Below are 17859 nucleotides of genomic sequence, written 5' to 3'. Positions count from 1 at the left end.
TTTTCCCAAATGTCAGTGCAAAAGAATTTTATTTGTTTGTTTATTTATAAAAATTTGCTTCCCCGATAGAACAACTCCAAATTCAGGATTTTTATTCCCCCCACCAAATGATCTAGCAGTGCCACATCCTACTCTACACTCAGGAAGTTCTGATCTCTTTAGCACTGAGTCACATTTTATTTAAGTTCCTGTTGAAGACATGGAATCAACACTCTACATAACCCAGAGCCTAGTCAATGTTACTGGTAATGGGTTTAAAGTCATAAAACTAAACCCGGGCTTACAATTCTGGCCCTGATAGTATTAACCACGTGGTGTTAGTTGAACTGATTCAGCTTCTTTAAGCCTCACTTTTGACTCTTGAAAAATAATGGCATTAATATTTTCCCTACCTTTTCCATAGGACTGGGTACTAATATTAAATCAGATAGTATGGTAGATTATTTGCTAGAGTCTCACTTATTTATTTTCCTGTATCAGTGCCCCTTTGAAATGTCACTTTGAAGCTTCTCGCATAAAGAGATGGATCTTTTCCCCCACCCCTTCAATCTGGACTGGCCTTGAGATTTGCTTTGATGAAAGTGACCCAGTGTCTTTTGTGAGCCTGCTCAGCCGCCGTGAGATCAGGCCCAGGCTAGCCCACCGGAGGCTGAGGGACCATGTGAAGCAGAAGGGCACCATCCTGGCTGAGGCCGTCCTGGGCCAGCCAGCCCCCAGCCCATACAGATGCATAAGTGAGTCCAGTCAAGAACGGAAAAACTGTCCGACCCCAAATCACCAATGTGCAAAAGTATCATTTCAAGCCACAAAGTTTGGAGCTTGTTTTTTATGTAGCAAAAGCTAATTGAGGGCTTCCCTGGTGGCACAGTGGTTGGGAATCTGCCTGTCGATGCAGGGGACGCGGGTTCGAGCCCTGGTCCCGGAGGATCCCACACGTCGCGGAGCAACTAAGCCTGTGCTCCACAACTACTGAGCCTATGCTCTAGGGCCCGTGAGCCACAGCTACCAAGCCCGTGAGCCACAACTACTGAAGCCTGCGCACCTAGAGCCCGTGCTCCTCAACAAGAGAGGCCACCGTGATGCGGGGCCCGTGCGCCACAACGAGGAGTGGCCCCCGCTCGCCACAACTACAGAAAGCCCGTGCGCAGCAGTGAAGACCCAACGCGGCCAAAAATAAATATAAATAAAATAAATAAATTTGTAAAAAAAAAAAAAAAGCTAATTGATACAGATGCTCTGTAAGAGGGCATGTTATCAACCAGAGATGCTTTGCAGTACAATCAGCTTTATCCTTGTGTCAGTGGTATTAAAGGTGATACTCACGGGTCGTTGTCACCCTCTTCAGGCCTGGGCCCCGGGTATTGTTTTTCACGATGTGCAGAGATATCTCATACTCTTGCCCCGGAGCTAGGCCAGTTTGCCGGTACGTGGTCTCTGGCCTCCGAAGGCTTTTGGTGATCTCTTCCTCATCTTCTTTATTCTGAAATATAGAGGCACCTTTGTAAGACCTAAGGAAGTATCAGCTCCTTCATTTATGTGATTCATCCATTCTTTATTCATGCCTTCCTCTTTCATTCTTTCATCTATCACTAGGCACTTACTAAGCATCTGATCAGTATGGCAGGTGCTGAGGATATAGAGACATGAATACAACTCTCAAGTTGGTTTCTCCCTCCCACAGACCTCTCTACTCACCCCTTTGACACTCAAGTCAAATGCCAGGCATGAGAACCAAAGGAACGCTGGAGCCACCAAATCAATCCTTCTTTTCATAGACGAGGAAGCCAGCCAGCATCCCAGAAGTCAGGTCATTGTCCCATCTTCCACATAGCTAGTAAGAGGCAGAGCCTGACTTTGAACTCAGGGGCCACTTTCCTGCCTCACGTGTGCTCTTAGGCACAGAGAGAAAGGATACTCAATCTCAAAGATATGCCTGGAGGCATTCTGAGACAGAGACCATTTCTTATCTTCTTTGCCTCTGAGTGGAGATTTGTAAGACTGTAATGAGTACTCGGAACATAGAGACGACTTGCCATCTAGTTACTTAGGCTCTCAGCCCTAAGTGCCGTGCTTATTGACTTCTTAAGTCACTTAAAAATAGATGCAGATGCACAGGGGCTGCTTAGAGCCTTGTCCCCCACCAAAAGCCAAGGAAGTGAGTTGATAGAAAAGTCTCCGGAGCCCTGTGAGCATCTTTCAGATTCTCGTGGTCAAAGGTGCCCACTCCTCTGTGCTCCTTACCATATTCCGGAAGATGACCTCCCACGTTTCAAAAGCGATGTCCACAGGATCCCACTCCACTTCCACAGATGTCTCCCTGATGGACTTGAATTTTAGACCTTCAGGTGTAGGCAGGTCTGTCAGGAAGAGCACAGAGAGGAGGTAAAGATGACTACATGTGTGATGGAGGGGACAGACGTGATTCCACTAAATCCCACAGGGCTGTCTGTCAGAGCTGGAGTCTATTTAAGGGTTCTCCTGGGATGCCGTCTACTATGAGGCACCATGGAAATTAATATCAATATAAGGACCAACCATATGATTGAACATTGGCAATTTCATATGCTTAAACCTAATATGACAATAGACTTCTAGCCCATCATACAGATGGGCTAGAATCTCAGCTCCATCATCACTTTTGTGTGCTTGGTTAACAAAATGCCCCGAGCCTCTGTTTCTTCATCCAAGAGAAGGAGCTAAGTATGCCTACCCCTTGGGAATGTTTTGAGACTGCTGAGTCCCCCAGTGACTGCTGGCCATGGTCCCTGGCCTGAAGCACAAGTTTAATAAAAGCAGCCAATGTTACTATTACTAAGCAAAAAAGAACCAATTTCTAGCCACAGCTTGCTTTTTAGGAGTGGAGGTAATTATTCTGATGTTGGACTCTTAAAGGAAGAATAACTTGAACCTTGATGTTCCCACTTTTGTATTTTTTAAATATATAGACAGCAAGCTCCATAGAAAGGTAGTCATAGAATAGAGTACTTAAGACTGCCAGTGTTCAAATTCTATCTCTACCACTTATTAACTGTGTGATATGGGATGAGATGCTTAACCATTCAGAGTCTCAGTTTCCTCATCTGTCAAATGGGTTAACAGTAGCTCCTGTCTCGTAGGGTTATTGTGAGTTAAATGACTTAGTGTGTGAGGACTTTCTTTAACAAATATTCAATGGGTTATAGGAAAAAGAATACATATATATGTATAACTGAATCACTTTGCTGTACAGCAGAAATTAACACAGCATTGTAAATCAACTATACGTCAATAAAAATATTTATTTATTTATTTATTTATATTTTTGTGGTACGCGGGCCTCTCACTGTTGTGGCCTCTCCCGTTGCGGAGCACAGGCTCCGGACGCGCAGGCTCAGCGGCCATGGCTCACGGGCCCAGCCGCTCCGCGGCATGTGGGATCTTCCCGGACCGGGGCACGAACCCGTGTCCCCTGCATCAGCAGGCGGATTCTCAACCACTGCGCCACCAGGGAAGCCCCGTCAATAAAATTTTTAAAAAATTCATTGGGCTTAACCGGATTCCAGAGTTTTAACTAGTGTAACTGCATAAAGACAGCCATAGAGCTACAGGGGCAAAGGTGAGGCAGGAACTCATGGAGGGGCTATGTACTGGACAGGAGGAGGGCAGTTGGGGCTGCCGAGAGGTGTCGTGCTCACTCACAAGTGGCCACCCTGGCGCTGACAGGAATGCTCTTCTTGTTCTCCAGGATGGCGAACACGCGGATAAGGTACTCCACGCCAGGCTCCAACTCCTGGATGGTGGTGGACGTCTGGTTTCCAGGGACGCGGAACTGCATTTCTAGGCCGTCTTCATGAGTGGGCGTGTACACGATGAGGTACTCTGTGACCCGCATCTCATTTTCCCAGGCCAGGTTTATGGTCTCTTCTGTCACTTCTGTCACGATGAGGTCTTTGGGAGGGGACACTGGCAAGAATAAGGAAGGACAGTTTGGGTCAGATGGTGTCATAACGCACTCTATGAATCCTCTCTTGGTTTGTTTCCCTGGACCTGTCTCTTCCCCCAGTCATGGAGCCCCGCAATCCAGCTTCCATTTTCTAAAATGCAGACTCATCAAGGACCCTCCTGCTGTGACACATCTTCAAAACCTTTGGTGGCCATCCCTTGCCTTCAGGCTAAAGTTCCAGGTCTGCAGTGTGGCCTTCAGGGCTCTTTGTGAACTGGTCCCTCTGACTTCTCCACTCCCTGGACCTTAGTTCAGATTCAGGCCATCTGCATGGGAAAGTGCAGCCTGGGCTTGGCTTTCTGCTCTGAACTTCACGTCATACATTCTTAGCACTGGAAGGGTATTTTAGGCTCATCTGGTCCAAGTCTTTCCTTTTCTTAGAGGTGAGTGAGGCAGAGGGGCTTGCTCAACTTTGCTTACTCGTCAAATTTGGAACGTACCTCTCCTCCAGGCCAGCCTGGTCTCCCTTCCAACCAGGCTTCCCTGGCTTGGCCATGTCAAACACAGAGCCGTGTGTTTGTTTTTATGTGCCAATGGCTTTAATCAAGGCAAAATGTCTCCATCACGACAAGTATATAAGGGTGGATGAGGGAAGTACAAAGAAGACCCTCATTAAACATGAGCATTATCGGTCTTTGCTGTGTTTTCACTCAACCAGTGTTTACTTACTGAATACATGCCCTGTGCTAACTGCTGGGATAATGCTCCTTTAAGGCACTCACAGTCCTTGGGATAAAAGACAGCAATAAAAAGGTGATTTAAGAGACAGGCCTGCTTCATAGGTGATCAGCACGTCATCTTTAGCTGAATGTGCATTTAAAACTGTTTTATGTAATCTCACTGTCCATTCAATTTAGCTGAGTTTTTACTTCCATCCAAATGAGGGATTTAGTTCGTTATTTGTTCCATGTCAATACAGAGTAGGAAAGAAGGTTGATGTTTAGCAAAAGGGAGGTGAGCGTTTCATCTACCCTCTTCATGGGCACTGGGTGTTAAGCTCAGCATAGATGAGTTACCCAGATTCAGGTACCAGCTCTGTGATATATAAGCTGTGTGTCCTTGGGACAATTCCATAACCTCTCTGAGCCCTCAAGTAGGTAGCTCTGTAACAGGTGAGTCAAAGACTCTGTGTGTGTGTGTGTGTGTGTGTGTGTGTGTGTGTGTGTGTGTGTGTGTGTGGTATAACACAGAGTTCTCCAGTACATGCCAACTCGATGGTGGCTGTCATCACGCTAGTTCGCTGGAGTGCTGGTACTCACCTTGGGAGCAGTCTTCTCCGGTGTAGCCCTCATTGCAGATGCAGCGGCCGGAGACACACTGCCCCCAGTTGCTGCAGTCGTTGGGGCAGGAGCGCTGCCCGCAGTCCAGCCCAGTGAAGCCCTCGTGGCACACGCACCGGCCGTCCACGCAGCGGCCCTGGCCGTGACAGTCGTCGGGACACCTGCGCTGCCCGCAGTCCAGCCCAGTGAAGCCCTCGTGGCACACGCACTGGCCGTCCACGCAGCGGCCCCGGCCGTAGCAGTCGCCGGGACAGGAGAGGTCTGCGCAGTCGGGGCCGGCGAAGCCGTCCTCGCACACGCACCGCCCGTCCACGCAGCGGCCCCGCTGGCTGCAGTCCCGGGGGCAGCGCAGCTCCCGGCAGTCCTCGCCCATGTAGGCGTCGTCACAGACACACATGCCGTTCATGCAGCGGCCGTGCTGGTGACAGTCATGGGGGCAGCTCATCTCGCCACAGTCATAGCCCTGGAAGCCGAGTTCGCACTCGCACCGGCCCTGCACGCAGCGCCCGCGGCCGTGACAGTCATTGGGGCACCGCAGCTGCCCGCAGTCCTCCCCGGTGTGACCCTCGTCGCACACGCACTGCCCGTTGATGCAGCGGCCGTGGCCGCTGCAGTCGCGGGGGCACCGGAGGTCGCCGCAGTCCGCGCCCGTGTAGCCGTCATCGCACTCGCAGTGCCCGTCCAGGCAGCGGCCGCGGTCGTGGCAGTCAGAGGGACAGCGCTTCTCACTGCAGTCCGCACCCGCAAAGCCCTCATCGCACACGCACTGGCCCTCGTCGCAGCGGCCGCGGCCGTGGCAGGCGTGGGGGCAGGCGAGCTGGCCGCAGTCCTCACCCGTGAAGCCCTCGTCGCAGTAGCAGGTGCCGTTGATGCAGCGGCCGCGGTCGAAGCAGTCGTTGGGGCAGATGAGCTCGCCGCAGTCGTCGCCTGTGAAGCCCTCATCGCACACGCACTCGTTCTCCACGCAGCGCCCGTGGCCGCGGCAGTTGTGCAGACACAGGGGCTCGTTGCAGTCCTCGCCGGCGAAGCCGTCCTGGCACACACAGCGGCCGTCCACGCAGCGGCCGTGCTCCTCGCTGCAGGGCACCGGGCAGGGCTCCTGGCTGCAGTCCACCCCCGAGTAGCCTTCGAAGCAGACGCAGGTCCCGTTCATGCACTTGCCCTGGTCATTGCAGTCGCTGGGACAGGCCAGCTGGCCGCAGTCCTCCCCTGTGAAGCCCTTGTCACACATGCACTGCCCGTCCAGGCACTGGCCTCGCAGGTGACAGCTGCCTGGACATTCAGGCTCAGAGCAGTTGGGGCCTTTCCAGCCCGGTTCACACACACAGCCACAGCCTTCAGTGCTGAAGTTGCCCCGGCCGCTGCAGAAGGGCTTGGTGTCCAGGCGGCCTGCAGGGAGGGAAGAGAACAGAGGCTCTCCACTGAGCACCAGCAGCCCAGTTTCTTGGTTTCTAGCCGCAAAACCCAAATTCAAATTCAGCCAGAGCAGGGTTGCACCCTCAGGCCCCATCTGGCTCGAAAACCACTTGCTTATCGTATGAAATCAGTTGGGGCCTCATCTAATGATACTAGGTGGGAATTCTTAACCTGCACTCTGAAATTGTAGGTTCATATGCAGATTGTGTGTGTGTGTGTGTGTGTGTGTGTGTGTATGTGTGTGTGTGTGTGTGTGTTTCCATCCCTGGGGAGAACTCCCATAGTTTTCATCAAATTTTCAAGTATTCCCCTGACCCAAAGGTTACGAATCACTGCCTGTGCAATGCGTTATGCTGGCCTGTGTTGTTACTTTTCCTGTACCTAGCCGAGGTCAGACATACAGGAGAGTAAGTGTTTCACCAAGAAATAATTGTTGAACTGAACTCAGTTCTGATGCCTCGACTCAATAGCTGTGCTGCATTTCCAAAAAAATTTAGATGCTCTGGAGCTGTTTCTTCATTGGTCAGGTGGGACCAGTGGCCACTTCCCTGGGTAAATGAGGTTAAACGAGGACATTAAGGACCTGCTGTTGTGCTTACTGTGATTTCCTTTTGCAGAGTGTTTTGGGTCGACTCAAGGTGTTATATGTGTTTACGTGACCAAAACTTTCTAAATTTTTTGTAACTGAAATGAGGCAGCAAGAAGTGGCTTTCTAATTCTGTAAGGACAACTTTGCATTTGGCTCAGCCCTCACAAAGCTCATGTGCCTCCATCTTTTTTCCTCTCTATCCTGAAAACTGCGGTAGTTGGTGAATACGAGGAATACATGGTCAGGGCTGCTGTGACTCTGGCTCTCTGTAATGTCTTGGCTTAACTTGCAGCAGTGGCTGGTGTGGTCTCCATGGAGCCAAGGAGAAGAAACAAACAAAACTCACTCCATTTTCTCTGCATCTAAATACAGTTGAATTAATACACTTTATCTCCTTCCTGACAACAGGAGGGAAGTCAATTTTAAGAAAAAAATTGGCTTGGAAAGTGAGAATCTAAACCTATGTTGTCTAGTATGGTAGCCACCAGACACACGTGGCTTCTAAACAACTGAATTGTGGCTAGTCTGGATTGAGATGTGCTCTAAATGGGAACTACATACACACTGGATTTCAAAGACTTAGCATAAAAGGAAAGAATATAAAATATCCATTAACAATTTTTGTATCGATTCCAAGCTGAAAGATTATTTACTTATATTGGATAGATGATTAAAATCATTTTTACCCATTCCTTTTTTCTTTCATTAATGTGACTATTGGAAAAGTTAAGATTAATTACATACATGGCTCAGATTACAGTTCTAATGGACAGCACTGCATTAACCATGTTTTTTTTAAAGCCATTCTTTAGCATTAGTCCTATTGTGTAACTCCCCCCTGTGTTTTGCCAGGGAGTTGACAGAAGTGGAAGGTAAAGTAATTTGTGCATAAAGAAAACTTTTTTTGTTGTTGTTGCTTTTGCCTTGGAAACCTAAAGGATGTCCTATAGTACTCTCCACTTACAATTAGGGCTACTCTTTTTTTTTTTTTTTTTTTTTTTGTGGTACGTGGGCCTCTAACTGTTGTGGCCTCTCCCGTTGTGGAGCACAGGCTCCGGATGCACAGGCTCAGCGGCCATGGTTCGTGGGCCCAGCTGCTCCGTGGCATGTGGGATCTTCCCGGACCGGGGCACGAACCCGCGTCCCCTGCATCAGCAGGCAGACTCTCAACCACTGTGCCACCAGGGGAGCCCAGGGCTACTCTTGAAATAATCTGCCAAAATACTTTCTAGTATTTTTTATGAGCAGCAGAAATAGAGATTTTCATCTCTGATTTGAAGCTGTTGAAGCCCCTGTAGCTCTATCAATTTTAGGGAATGAAGATGAAGACAAAATTCCAAAGTGGCACAATTCCTTAAAAAAAGATGCACCTGGAGACAGGGTATCACTGGGATAGCATGAGTTGTGGAGACACACAGGCACCTTCAGAGCTCCTATCTCTTATCACTCTTTGAGTCATCTTGTGCCAGTTGTTTAACTTTTTTGAGTCTCATTTCTTAGATCTGTAGAAAGGGGGTATTAAACCTTATCTCAAAGGGTTGTTGGAAGGATTGAATGAGATAGTGAATTACAATTCCTGGTACATAAAGGGTCTCAATTCATATTGCGATCATCGTCGTTGCTGCCATTAAACTGGAACATTTTTACTATTTCCCACAGATTTTGCATCACCGTAGGCAGCATTGTAACTTTGCAAGAACACTGGGGTGTGGAATACTGTAGTTTAAGTCCTAACTTGGCCACTTATGGCAGGACCTTGAGGAATCCCAACTTCCTTCCAGGCCTTAGTTTCCCTATTTGTACAACGGAGTGATGGGGCTACATCACCACTTTTCAAAGAATGATCTTTGGGTTAGGGATTTCAAAATAAATTCATAGGGCTTCCCTGGTGGCGCAGTGGTTGAGAATCCGCCTGCCGATGCGGGAGACGCGGGTTCGTGCCCTGGTCCGGGAGGATCCCACATGCCGTGGAGCGGCTGGGCCCGTGAGCCATGGCCGCTGAGCCTGTGCGTCCGGAGCCTGTGCTCCGCGATGGGAGAGGCCACAACAGTGAGAGGCCCCCGTATCGCAAAAAAAAAAAAAAATAAAAATAAATTCATAGTTTTTAAGGGTAGAGGATGAGTAGATTTCATTGTCAAGTAAGTTTTAGAAACTCGTACTTAAACTAAAATAGGGTTTTTCAAAGCAGGACTTCTCAGAGGCCTGAAAATTCCTCTGAGAAACATTTGTCACCAAGACTCTCCAAGAGCAGAATGGAGATGATTATGTTCTGCACAATCATTTGTCCATAAAATCTTGTGTTTTTTTTTTTTTTTTTTTTTTTTGCTGTATGCGGGCCTCTCACTGTCGTGGCCTCTCCCGTTGGGGAGCACAGGTTCCGGACGCGCAGGCTCAGCGGCCATGGCTCACGGGCCTAGCAGCTCCGCGGCATGTGGGATCTTCCCGGACCCGGAGAGGATATGGGAGTTTTGCGCGTTCATTCAGACCTAGAGCCTACGGGAGACTTGGGACAGAGAGGGAAGGGGGAAGGGGAAGATCCCAGTGGGAAATTTACAGACCCGGTGACTAATAAGATCTGGGGGGAAGGGAAGAGGAATGTGTATGCTCAGTGTGGGGTATGCCATTTCTTTCTTTCTTTTTTTTTTTTTTTCGGTACACGGGCCTCTCTCTCCGGGTTGTGGCCTCTCCCGTTGCGGAGCATAGGCTTCGGACACGCAGGCTCAGCGGCCATGGCTCACGGGCCCAGCTGCTCCGCGGCATGTGGGATCTTCCCGGACCAGGGCACGAACCCGTGTCCCCTGCCTCGGCAGGCGGACTCAAAACCACTGCGCCACCAGGGAAGCCCCATAAAATCTCTTTTGAATGAACTCCTTGTGAGGCTAGTTCCTCAGGGAGCCCACTCTGGGAAACAACTGATGGATCCTGGCCTGCTCATCGTTCCCCCCACGTGTACAGTGAGGGGCTGGGCCGGTCACCGGCTCCTACCTTCGGCAGGCTGGAAGCAGCAGCCTGCTCCCAAGGTGCACTGCTCCCGCAGGGAAGACACCAGGTTCTCTAGCTCCTCCAGTCGGCTCAGAAGCTCCTTGACATCAGGCGCAGCGACACAACCACAGGCCCGGCGGGGGATGTTGATGCGGTGTGTGAAGACGATCTGGTTTTCCCCGTCTACCGTGTGCTCCTGGAAGCTTTCCCTGGGCTCTGACAGTGGGACCCAGTCTTTCTCCCCACTGGCTGATTCCAGATCCACCGAGCACTGGGACCCCACAGGCAGCTTGATGTTGTAGACATGATTAAACACCACCGGCTGGCTCTCTTCTGGCAGGGTGACATTCACCCCACTCTGTCTCTTGTGCCGGATGACTTTCTTGAGGACGCCACCTTCGGCCGGAAGGGCAAGCAGAGCTAGGACGATGCCTGCCAACAGCTGAGTTGCGACCCCCATGGTGGAGGTGGGTTTGGCTGAAGGTACCCGGGGTTCTACGGTCCTAGGGTATCTCACTCTCAGGCAGAATTGGGGATTTGGAAGCTGAGAGTAGAATACAGACCAGTTGTCCCTGATCTTCTTGAAGGAATTCTCTTCTACAAGTAAACAAAGGAAAACAATAAGCTTGTTAGTATCTACTGTTCATTGAATATCTGCTATTCCAAGTGAATTTTGATTTATATTTCCTGTGTTTGAAGGTCTCCTTTTATTCCTTCAGTGTGCACTGCAGTGTGGATATAAAATGGTCTCTAAAAGAATTTTGCAATCTTGAAGGAATGACTTCACTCACTATTCAATATTTGGAAATATAGGGAGACAGCAGAAAGGACAAGACAGATAAGATGCGGGTTTGGATCTCAGCTCTAGTTCAGGGCCTTTGGGTAAGTTATATAACTTTTATTTGTCTTATTTCACTTCTGTACAGTGAAGATCATAATGTCAAGGTTAAAGTAATGATGGACGTGAAAACAGTAAGTAGAAATCATTCATATAGTCATGAAGCCCTTCGCTATTTACTGGATGAGCACATTGAGTGATATGAAGGCCGTAGTCCCATAGATGTCCAGTGACTCCTCACTCTTATTATTATTATTATTTTTGTGGTACGCGGGCCTCTCACTGTTGTGGCCTCTGTTGCGGAGCACAGGCTCCGGACGTGCAGGCTCAGCGGCCACGGCTCACGGGGCCCAGCCGCTCCGCAGCACGTGGGATCTTCCCGGACTGGGGCACGAACCCGTGTCCCCTGCATCGGCAGGCGGACTCTCAACCACTGCGCCACCAGGGAAGCCCCCTCCCTCTTATTATTGACCCTCCAATCTAAGATTAACTCCATCTGCTGGTTTTCCTCTGCTGTGAGAGGCAGAGGTGAAAATGAAAGACTTTAGAAAGCAAACTGAGTTTTTACTATAACTGAACATCTAACTAGTTATGTGGCTGTTGGAATAGTATTCTACCTCTTTGAACCTCAATTCCTCTTCTTTTTGATTTATTTCTAAAACCTTAAAAGGTCAAGTTTTTAGAAGAGCCTGACAGAATGTTCCTAAACCAGTTATCCAAACTATGACCAAGGGCAAGAGATGACTCAGAGAGATGTCCACGAGCCCTTGATGTCTTCTGCAATCAACAAGTACTTATTCTATTTTTAAAAAAAATAATTAATTATTTTTGGCTGCGTTGGGTCTTTGTTGCTGCGTGTAGGCTTTTCTCTGGTTGCGGCGAACAGGGGCTATTCTTCCTTGTGGTGCACGGGCTTCTCACTGCAGTGGCTTCTCCTGTGAGGAGCATGAGCTCTAGGCACGTGGGCTCAGTAGTTGTGGCCCACGGGCTGTAGAGCGCAGGCTCAGTAGTTGTGGTGCACATGCTTAGTTGCTCCGCGGCATGTGGGATCTTCCTGGACCAGGGCTCGAACCTGTGTCCCCTGCATTGGCAGGCAGATTCTCAACCACTGCGCCACCAGGGAAGTCCCAACAAGTACTTATTCTATTCTTACTGAATGTTGTACACTACACTGAATCATATCTTCCCCTCCTCCCCAAATTCATACTTGAAGTCCTAACCCTCAGTGTGACTATATTTGGAGATAGGGCTCTTAGGGAGGTAATCAAGGTTAAATGAAGGTCATGAGGGTGGGGCCCTAATATGATGATAGTATTGGTGTCCTTATAAGAAGAGGAAGAGACTCCAGATCTCTCTCTGACTCTGTCTCTGTGTCTGTTTGTGCACAGCAGAAAGGCCGTATGAGGACACAGTGAGAAGGTGGCCATCTGTATGCTTTATCATTCAAATTAGTTTCCTAATAAGAATTTGTGGATCTGTGATGTAGGCAAGCCCACTGAATGAAAATTATTATGAAGAGGAGAACTTGGCAAATTCTCTTCTTTCAAACTACCATAGCCTATCTTAGCTGTTTACCAGACAAATATTTATTGATTGCGTATTCTACTGCAATTGTTTTAACTCTCTTTGCTTTCCACAAAATCCTTCTTTCTCACCCTCTTCTCATCAATTCTTAGCTCTTTCTTTTTTTCTTTTTTTTTTTATGAGAAAGGGCCATGGGCCAAGTTTGAAATGCTTTTGGACTTTTACCCAACACTTTTGTGTGTATTGTTAAGTGACTTAAATTTCCATCTAAAAGGCTGTTAGAATTGTTGGTTGAGACTTTAAGGCAACACATCTAGGGAAATAATGACCAGAGTATGGGTTGAGTGAGGATTTTTCACTCTGTATGTGCACTGGCACAGCCAAATGCTGCATTGTTTGGAGGAAAGAAATATGATTCTTGAGGGTTGTGTATTTTCCATATTGGTTCATGGTGGTCTGAGGGCAGGTGGATGTTTTTGCACTTTGGAAAAGACCCATTATACTTTCAGAGTGGTGGAAAATGTCTAGACTTTGGAATTAGACACACCTGAGTACAAATGCCACTCACTAACTCTGTGACTTGGGCAAGCTATTGATATTTATCCTCTCTAAACCATGATCTCACTTTCGCAATGGGGCCAAAATCCTTTCAGAGGGAATTATGAATTAAAGATCTGCACAGAAAACACCCAACATAGTGTCAAGCCCATAATAGGCACATATTAAAAAGTAGCTGCTATTTTGTTATGCTCTGAAGAACAAAACCTAGTGTGAGTCCAGGCCAATAGCCTCCTTTTGCTTAAGATTAACCTCTTCATTGAATCCAATACTAAACCCAACAGCAACTTGGATCTAGATCAAAGAGGAGCTGCAGAATCACTGATGAGTGAGGGGGTAAACCTTGTGAAGATAAATTTACTAGAACTGGAAATATTTATACCAGAGAAGCAAACATACAAAGCAAATAGTAACCTTTAAGAATATTAAAAAAAAAAAAAAAGAATGTAAAATATTCTAATGCAGACAACTGGCTGGTTAATGTCTCCTCTGAGGCTAGACCTAGGGAAAATTACTTTAGATTACAGTTTGTGATATTTAGGTTTGGACAGTAGGGCTTTTAAAATCGGAGAATGAGCAACTTATTCTGTAGAGATTCTTTAGAAAGCACAAGCAGATTCTTATCTTTATCGGAAGTGATCAGTCAATGGAAGGTCTGGAAAATATCTTGTAGGGGGAAGGAGTGTGGACCTGCACATGTTTACTCTGTAGCTGAGAAAGCCAAGACTGAGAGGAACAGGATTCCTATGTGTAAACCCTGGGGAATCAGGAGCTGGCTTGTCCCTTGTGGCCTCAAAGGACAAAACAAGCACCAATATGTGTGTATGTTAGGGGTGGAGAGGAGGGTTGGTAACAAGAAGGCAAATTTCAGCACAACCGAAGAAATACGTTTCTAATTGGAATTATCCAATAGAAAGGGCTTCTTTGAGAATACGGCAAGCTCCAAGACGCTGGAATGTAAATAGAAGAGTGTTGAAGAGCACAGGTTTGTGACAAACTGTCTTGAGTCATTGTTCAACCACTTCCTCTCCCTTGGGCAAACTATCTATACCACAGGCCAGAGTCATTTCATCAATAAAACTTGCTACGAGTGTCCTCGTAGGACTGCTGTGGAAAGCGCATGAGATAATGTGTGTGGTGGGGATGGTAGTCTTTGGCAGCAGCAAGAGCTCAATAAAGGGGAGCTTTTGTTTTAAAAATATGGACTTCAATTAGTATTTTTTCCAGGATTTTCTTCCCCCCAACTCTTGAAACTCCTACCTTGGCATATGCAGTTCTGTTTTTCTAAGCAAGGGTGAGTTCTGCAGTGAAGTGAAGGAATCTCTGTCTCAGAGCCCCCAGGCAAATGTGTCCTGGGAGATATCTCTATATTTATCTCTTTCTCTATCTCTACATCTACATCCATGTCTACATCTTTATCTTTATCTACATCTCTACCTATACCTATGTCCATATCCCTGTCTACGTCTATACCTGTATCTATCTATCTATCTATCTATCTACACTCTATTTACCTAGTTATCTATCTTTTATGGAGAAATTAAAGGATCTGTTTGTCAATGTTTGCAAAGGTGAAAGGAGGGCAGCAGGAAGAGACACAGCCTTTGTATTGGCTCAATACATAGATTTTTGGGGTCACACATCCAGAACAAAGTGGCTATATCCAAGCCATGCATGTTGCCTTGCTCTGTAACCTGCCTTGGCGTATATGCTAAGTGCAGAAAAATACACGTGTAGATAAGACTCTACTTTCTATTTTTATCAAAAGAAATTTTTAGAGCCAAATTAACTTTGTGTTTGTGACTCTTTAGGTGCCTTTATTCCTGTTAACTTTTCAAGCATAATTAATCTGGAGGAAAAAAAAAAAAACTACCTTAAAGATTTCTTCATGAGAGAGAAGGTTTAAGAAGAGGAAGAAAACTTTGAATTCTTTGGTCCAGAGCTGAATTATTCATCATGGTAGCCACTAGCTACAAGCGGTTATTAAAATTAAATACAATTAAAAATTCCATCCTCAATTGTACTGTTCACATTTCAAGTGCTTAATAGCAATGTGGCTAGTGGCTATAATTCAGACAGTGTGGATAAATAACATTTCCATCATTGCAGGAAATTCTGTTTAGCAGTGCAAGTTTAGAAGTCCGCTTGGTTATGTTAAGCCCATGGTACAAATGAGGAAACTGAGGCTCTGAGAGGTTAAAGGGAGTCTAAAAAAGAAAGGTAGGATATTGTTAAGTCTCCTATCTAATTAAAATTGATGAGTACCTCACCTGCAGATGCCAGGAGACTAGAGAAGATGACATCTTTTTAGTTAACATAAGCAAATATTTATGTGCACTGTAATTTCCATACCTTACATGTTCAAACCTATCCAAGTACAAGCGAGGAGAGGTCTTTATGGCTGTTGTCCTCAGATATGAAGGGACATGGAGCTTGCCCTAGGTCATCATGCTTTCCCCCATCCTACACTTGGGATATGAAATGTTTTTTCTTTTTCTCTCTGCATACCTTAGAACCCCAAGGTCTCCATGAGCTTCTTCTCAAATAAAACCGAAGATAGGTTGCCCAGGAGCCACTCTGGCTACACCTAACATCTTGTTCTGCCCTGCCTCACCTTTCTCTTGGGAGCTGGTACGTTTGTCGAAATTAACTCATGGCTCTCCTGCTTCTGTTGACTCTGTACTACTTTGCTGCAGACTTTTTGAGGGGACTCAGTCCATTTTCTTCAGTAGTCTGAACAGTTCTATTGATGAAGTGGCTAGGTATGGGAGAAAGAGCCTGGTCTTTGCAGAGAAATAGACCTGTGTTAGAATCCAGCTCTTCCACTTGGTAGCTGCTACCTGTGGTCATTCACTTCCCTCTCTGAGTATCACTTGCTTCATCTCCTGCATGGCTATACATATATATATATATATATATATATATGCTTATTTTATAAAGTTATGAGAAGATGGGATAAAATGAGATGTATCTTAAGCTACCAGCACAGTGCCTGGCACATAGTAGGTACTTAACATGGTAGCTAATGATAATAGAAACAATAATAACGACACTGGTAAAGTAGAGAGTAGATTAGAAAGGAAAGTTTGCATCCAGAAGGCATGGGAGAATTAGGGAATTACATCATGGCTATGACAATGATGTAATAGGTAACAAAAGAGATTGGCTAACCTAGGTCTTTTAAGGTTCAAAGTGGAGGGTGGCTACACTCTTTTGAGGGGCTGAAGAAAGACACCTCGAAAGAGGTGGCACCTGAGATGAGCCTGAAGGGTGGGTGGGATTCTAACAAGTGGTTGGTTACAACTGAGTCGGTGGATTGAATTTTCACCTTACCCACCTACCCTTCTAGATTAGGCGTCTAGAAAGAGGGAATGACATGAGGAAAGGCAAAGAATGCGCGGGTGAAGAGGAGAGTGAGGAAGGAGACAGTAACAACAGCAGCTTCCCTCTGCAGCTGCCTGATGTAGGCAAAAGTGGGGTAACACGTACGGAATACTGACGTCCTGGTTCTACTGGGGTGTATAAGATGTGTAGGGGAGTGCAAAGGAGAGAGCGTGTGGAGTTGGTACAGCCAGTGAGGAGAGCATGAATGGTCAATGTGAAGGGCTGGTACCGAGCCCAGGAAGCATGGCTGTGTCTTTCTAAGGCTAGGTGCCTAATTCCTCAGTAACATCTGTGGGGAAGATTAGGGAAAACATAGGCTTCTGTATTTAGTTCCTTGGTCTGCAAATACCTGGCAAACTTATGTTGCCTCCCATTTATAAACAAAGGAAGAAAAAAAAGATTAAACAATGGTCTTGAAACCTTTTTTTTTTTTTGATGGGAGGAGGTATTAAAATGTTAGGACTTCCAACGAGGACCTACTGCACGGAACAGGGAACTCTGCTCAATATTATGTAACAACCTAAAGGGGAAACGAATTTGAAAAAGAATAGATACATGTGTATGTTTAACTGAATCACTTTGCTGTACACCTGAAACTAACACAACATTGTTAATCAACTATACTCCAATATGAACTAAAAATTTAAAAAATGTTAGGTTTTCATCATTGATGAAAGATAAAAATTAGTTCTTGTTTCAGTTCCTTTGATATTAGCTGTGGCCAGTGTAGGATGATATCTCCGGACTTGGGCCTTATAGATTTTTATTCAGAACATTACTGTGAATTAACATTCATTTAATAGATGGGGAAACCTCGGTCAGGTCAGTGTCATGGCAGCCATGTCCCAAGAGCTTTTTGGTTTACAATTGTATACTCTGAGGTGCCTCTTTGCTTATTGTCAAATCTTCCTTTTTTTTCTTCCAGTAGAGCTGTTTGATAGCTAACCTTTGGAAGCAGCATGGAATAAACTGACGGTTATTTTTAGGCACTTCACCACAGGACAAAGACCATTGCTTAGATGAAGGAATCAACAATCTTTGAATGTTTCCCGGTTCACAGCTGGAGAATAAAGTTTCATTTTTAGATTAAGATAAAATTTCCAACTGGCTAGAATCATATTTCAGAATACTTATGACTTCACTTTTAGTAACTCATGGAATATATTTATCTTGTTGACTTAGGCATTTACGTCAAACAGCCTTGGCTCGGGGGCCAAGGAAGATTCCTACTGTTTAGAAATGCAGATGAATTTCTTTCCACATCATTTTGGCAACACCTGAGACAGATCACATTAAATTTTTCTTC

At 46.3% G+C, this 17859-nt stretch overlaps 1 protein-coding gene across 10 annotated transcripts in view; it reads right to left on the bottom strand.

Annotated features, from left to right (window-relative positions):
• Window positions 1-17859, bottom strand: part of TNC (tenascin C) — a 94861-nt gene that overhangs the window by 56207 nt on the left and 20795 nt on the right. For all 10 annotated transcript variants that reach the window (XM_059071066.2, XM_067040878.1, XM_067040879.1 and 7 more), the window contains exons 2-6: window positions 10253-10846; window positions 5242-6651; window positions 3679-3942; window positions 2242-2357; window positions 1324-1480 (exon numbers count right to left, since the gene is read on the bottom strand). In XM_059071066.2, coding sequence (XP_058927049.1) covers window positions 1324-1480; window positions 2242-2357; window positions 3679-3942; window positions 5242-6651; window positions 10253-10709 — 2404 coding nt within the window. In that variant the 5' untranslated portion in view covers window positions 10710-10846. The remainder of the gene's footprint in view (window positions 1-1323; window positions 1481-2241; window positions 2358-3678; window positions 3943-5241; window positions 6652-10252; window positions 10847-17859) is intronic.

Source organism: Kogia breviceps, chromosome 8 (genome assembly GCF_026419965.1).
Source record: "Kogia breviceps isolate mKogBre1 chromosome 8, mKogBre1 haplotype 1, whole genome shotgun sequence".
Lineage (NCBI taxonomy): Eukaryota > Metazoa > Chordata > Mammalia > Artiodactyla > Physeteridae > Kogia > Kogia breviceps.
Note: the sequence above shows the minus strand (reverse complement) of the source record. Positions and strands in the feature narration are given on the sequence as shown.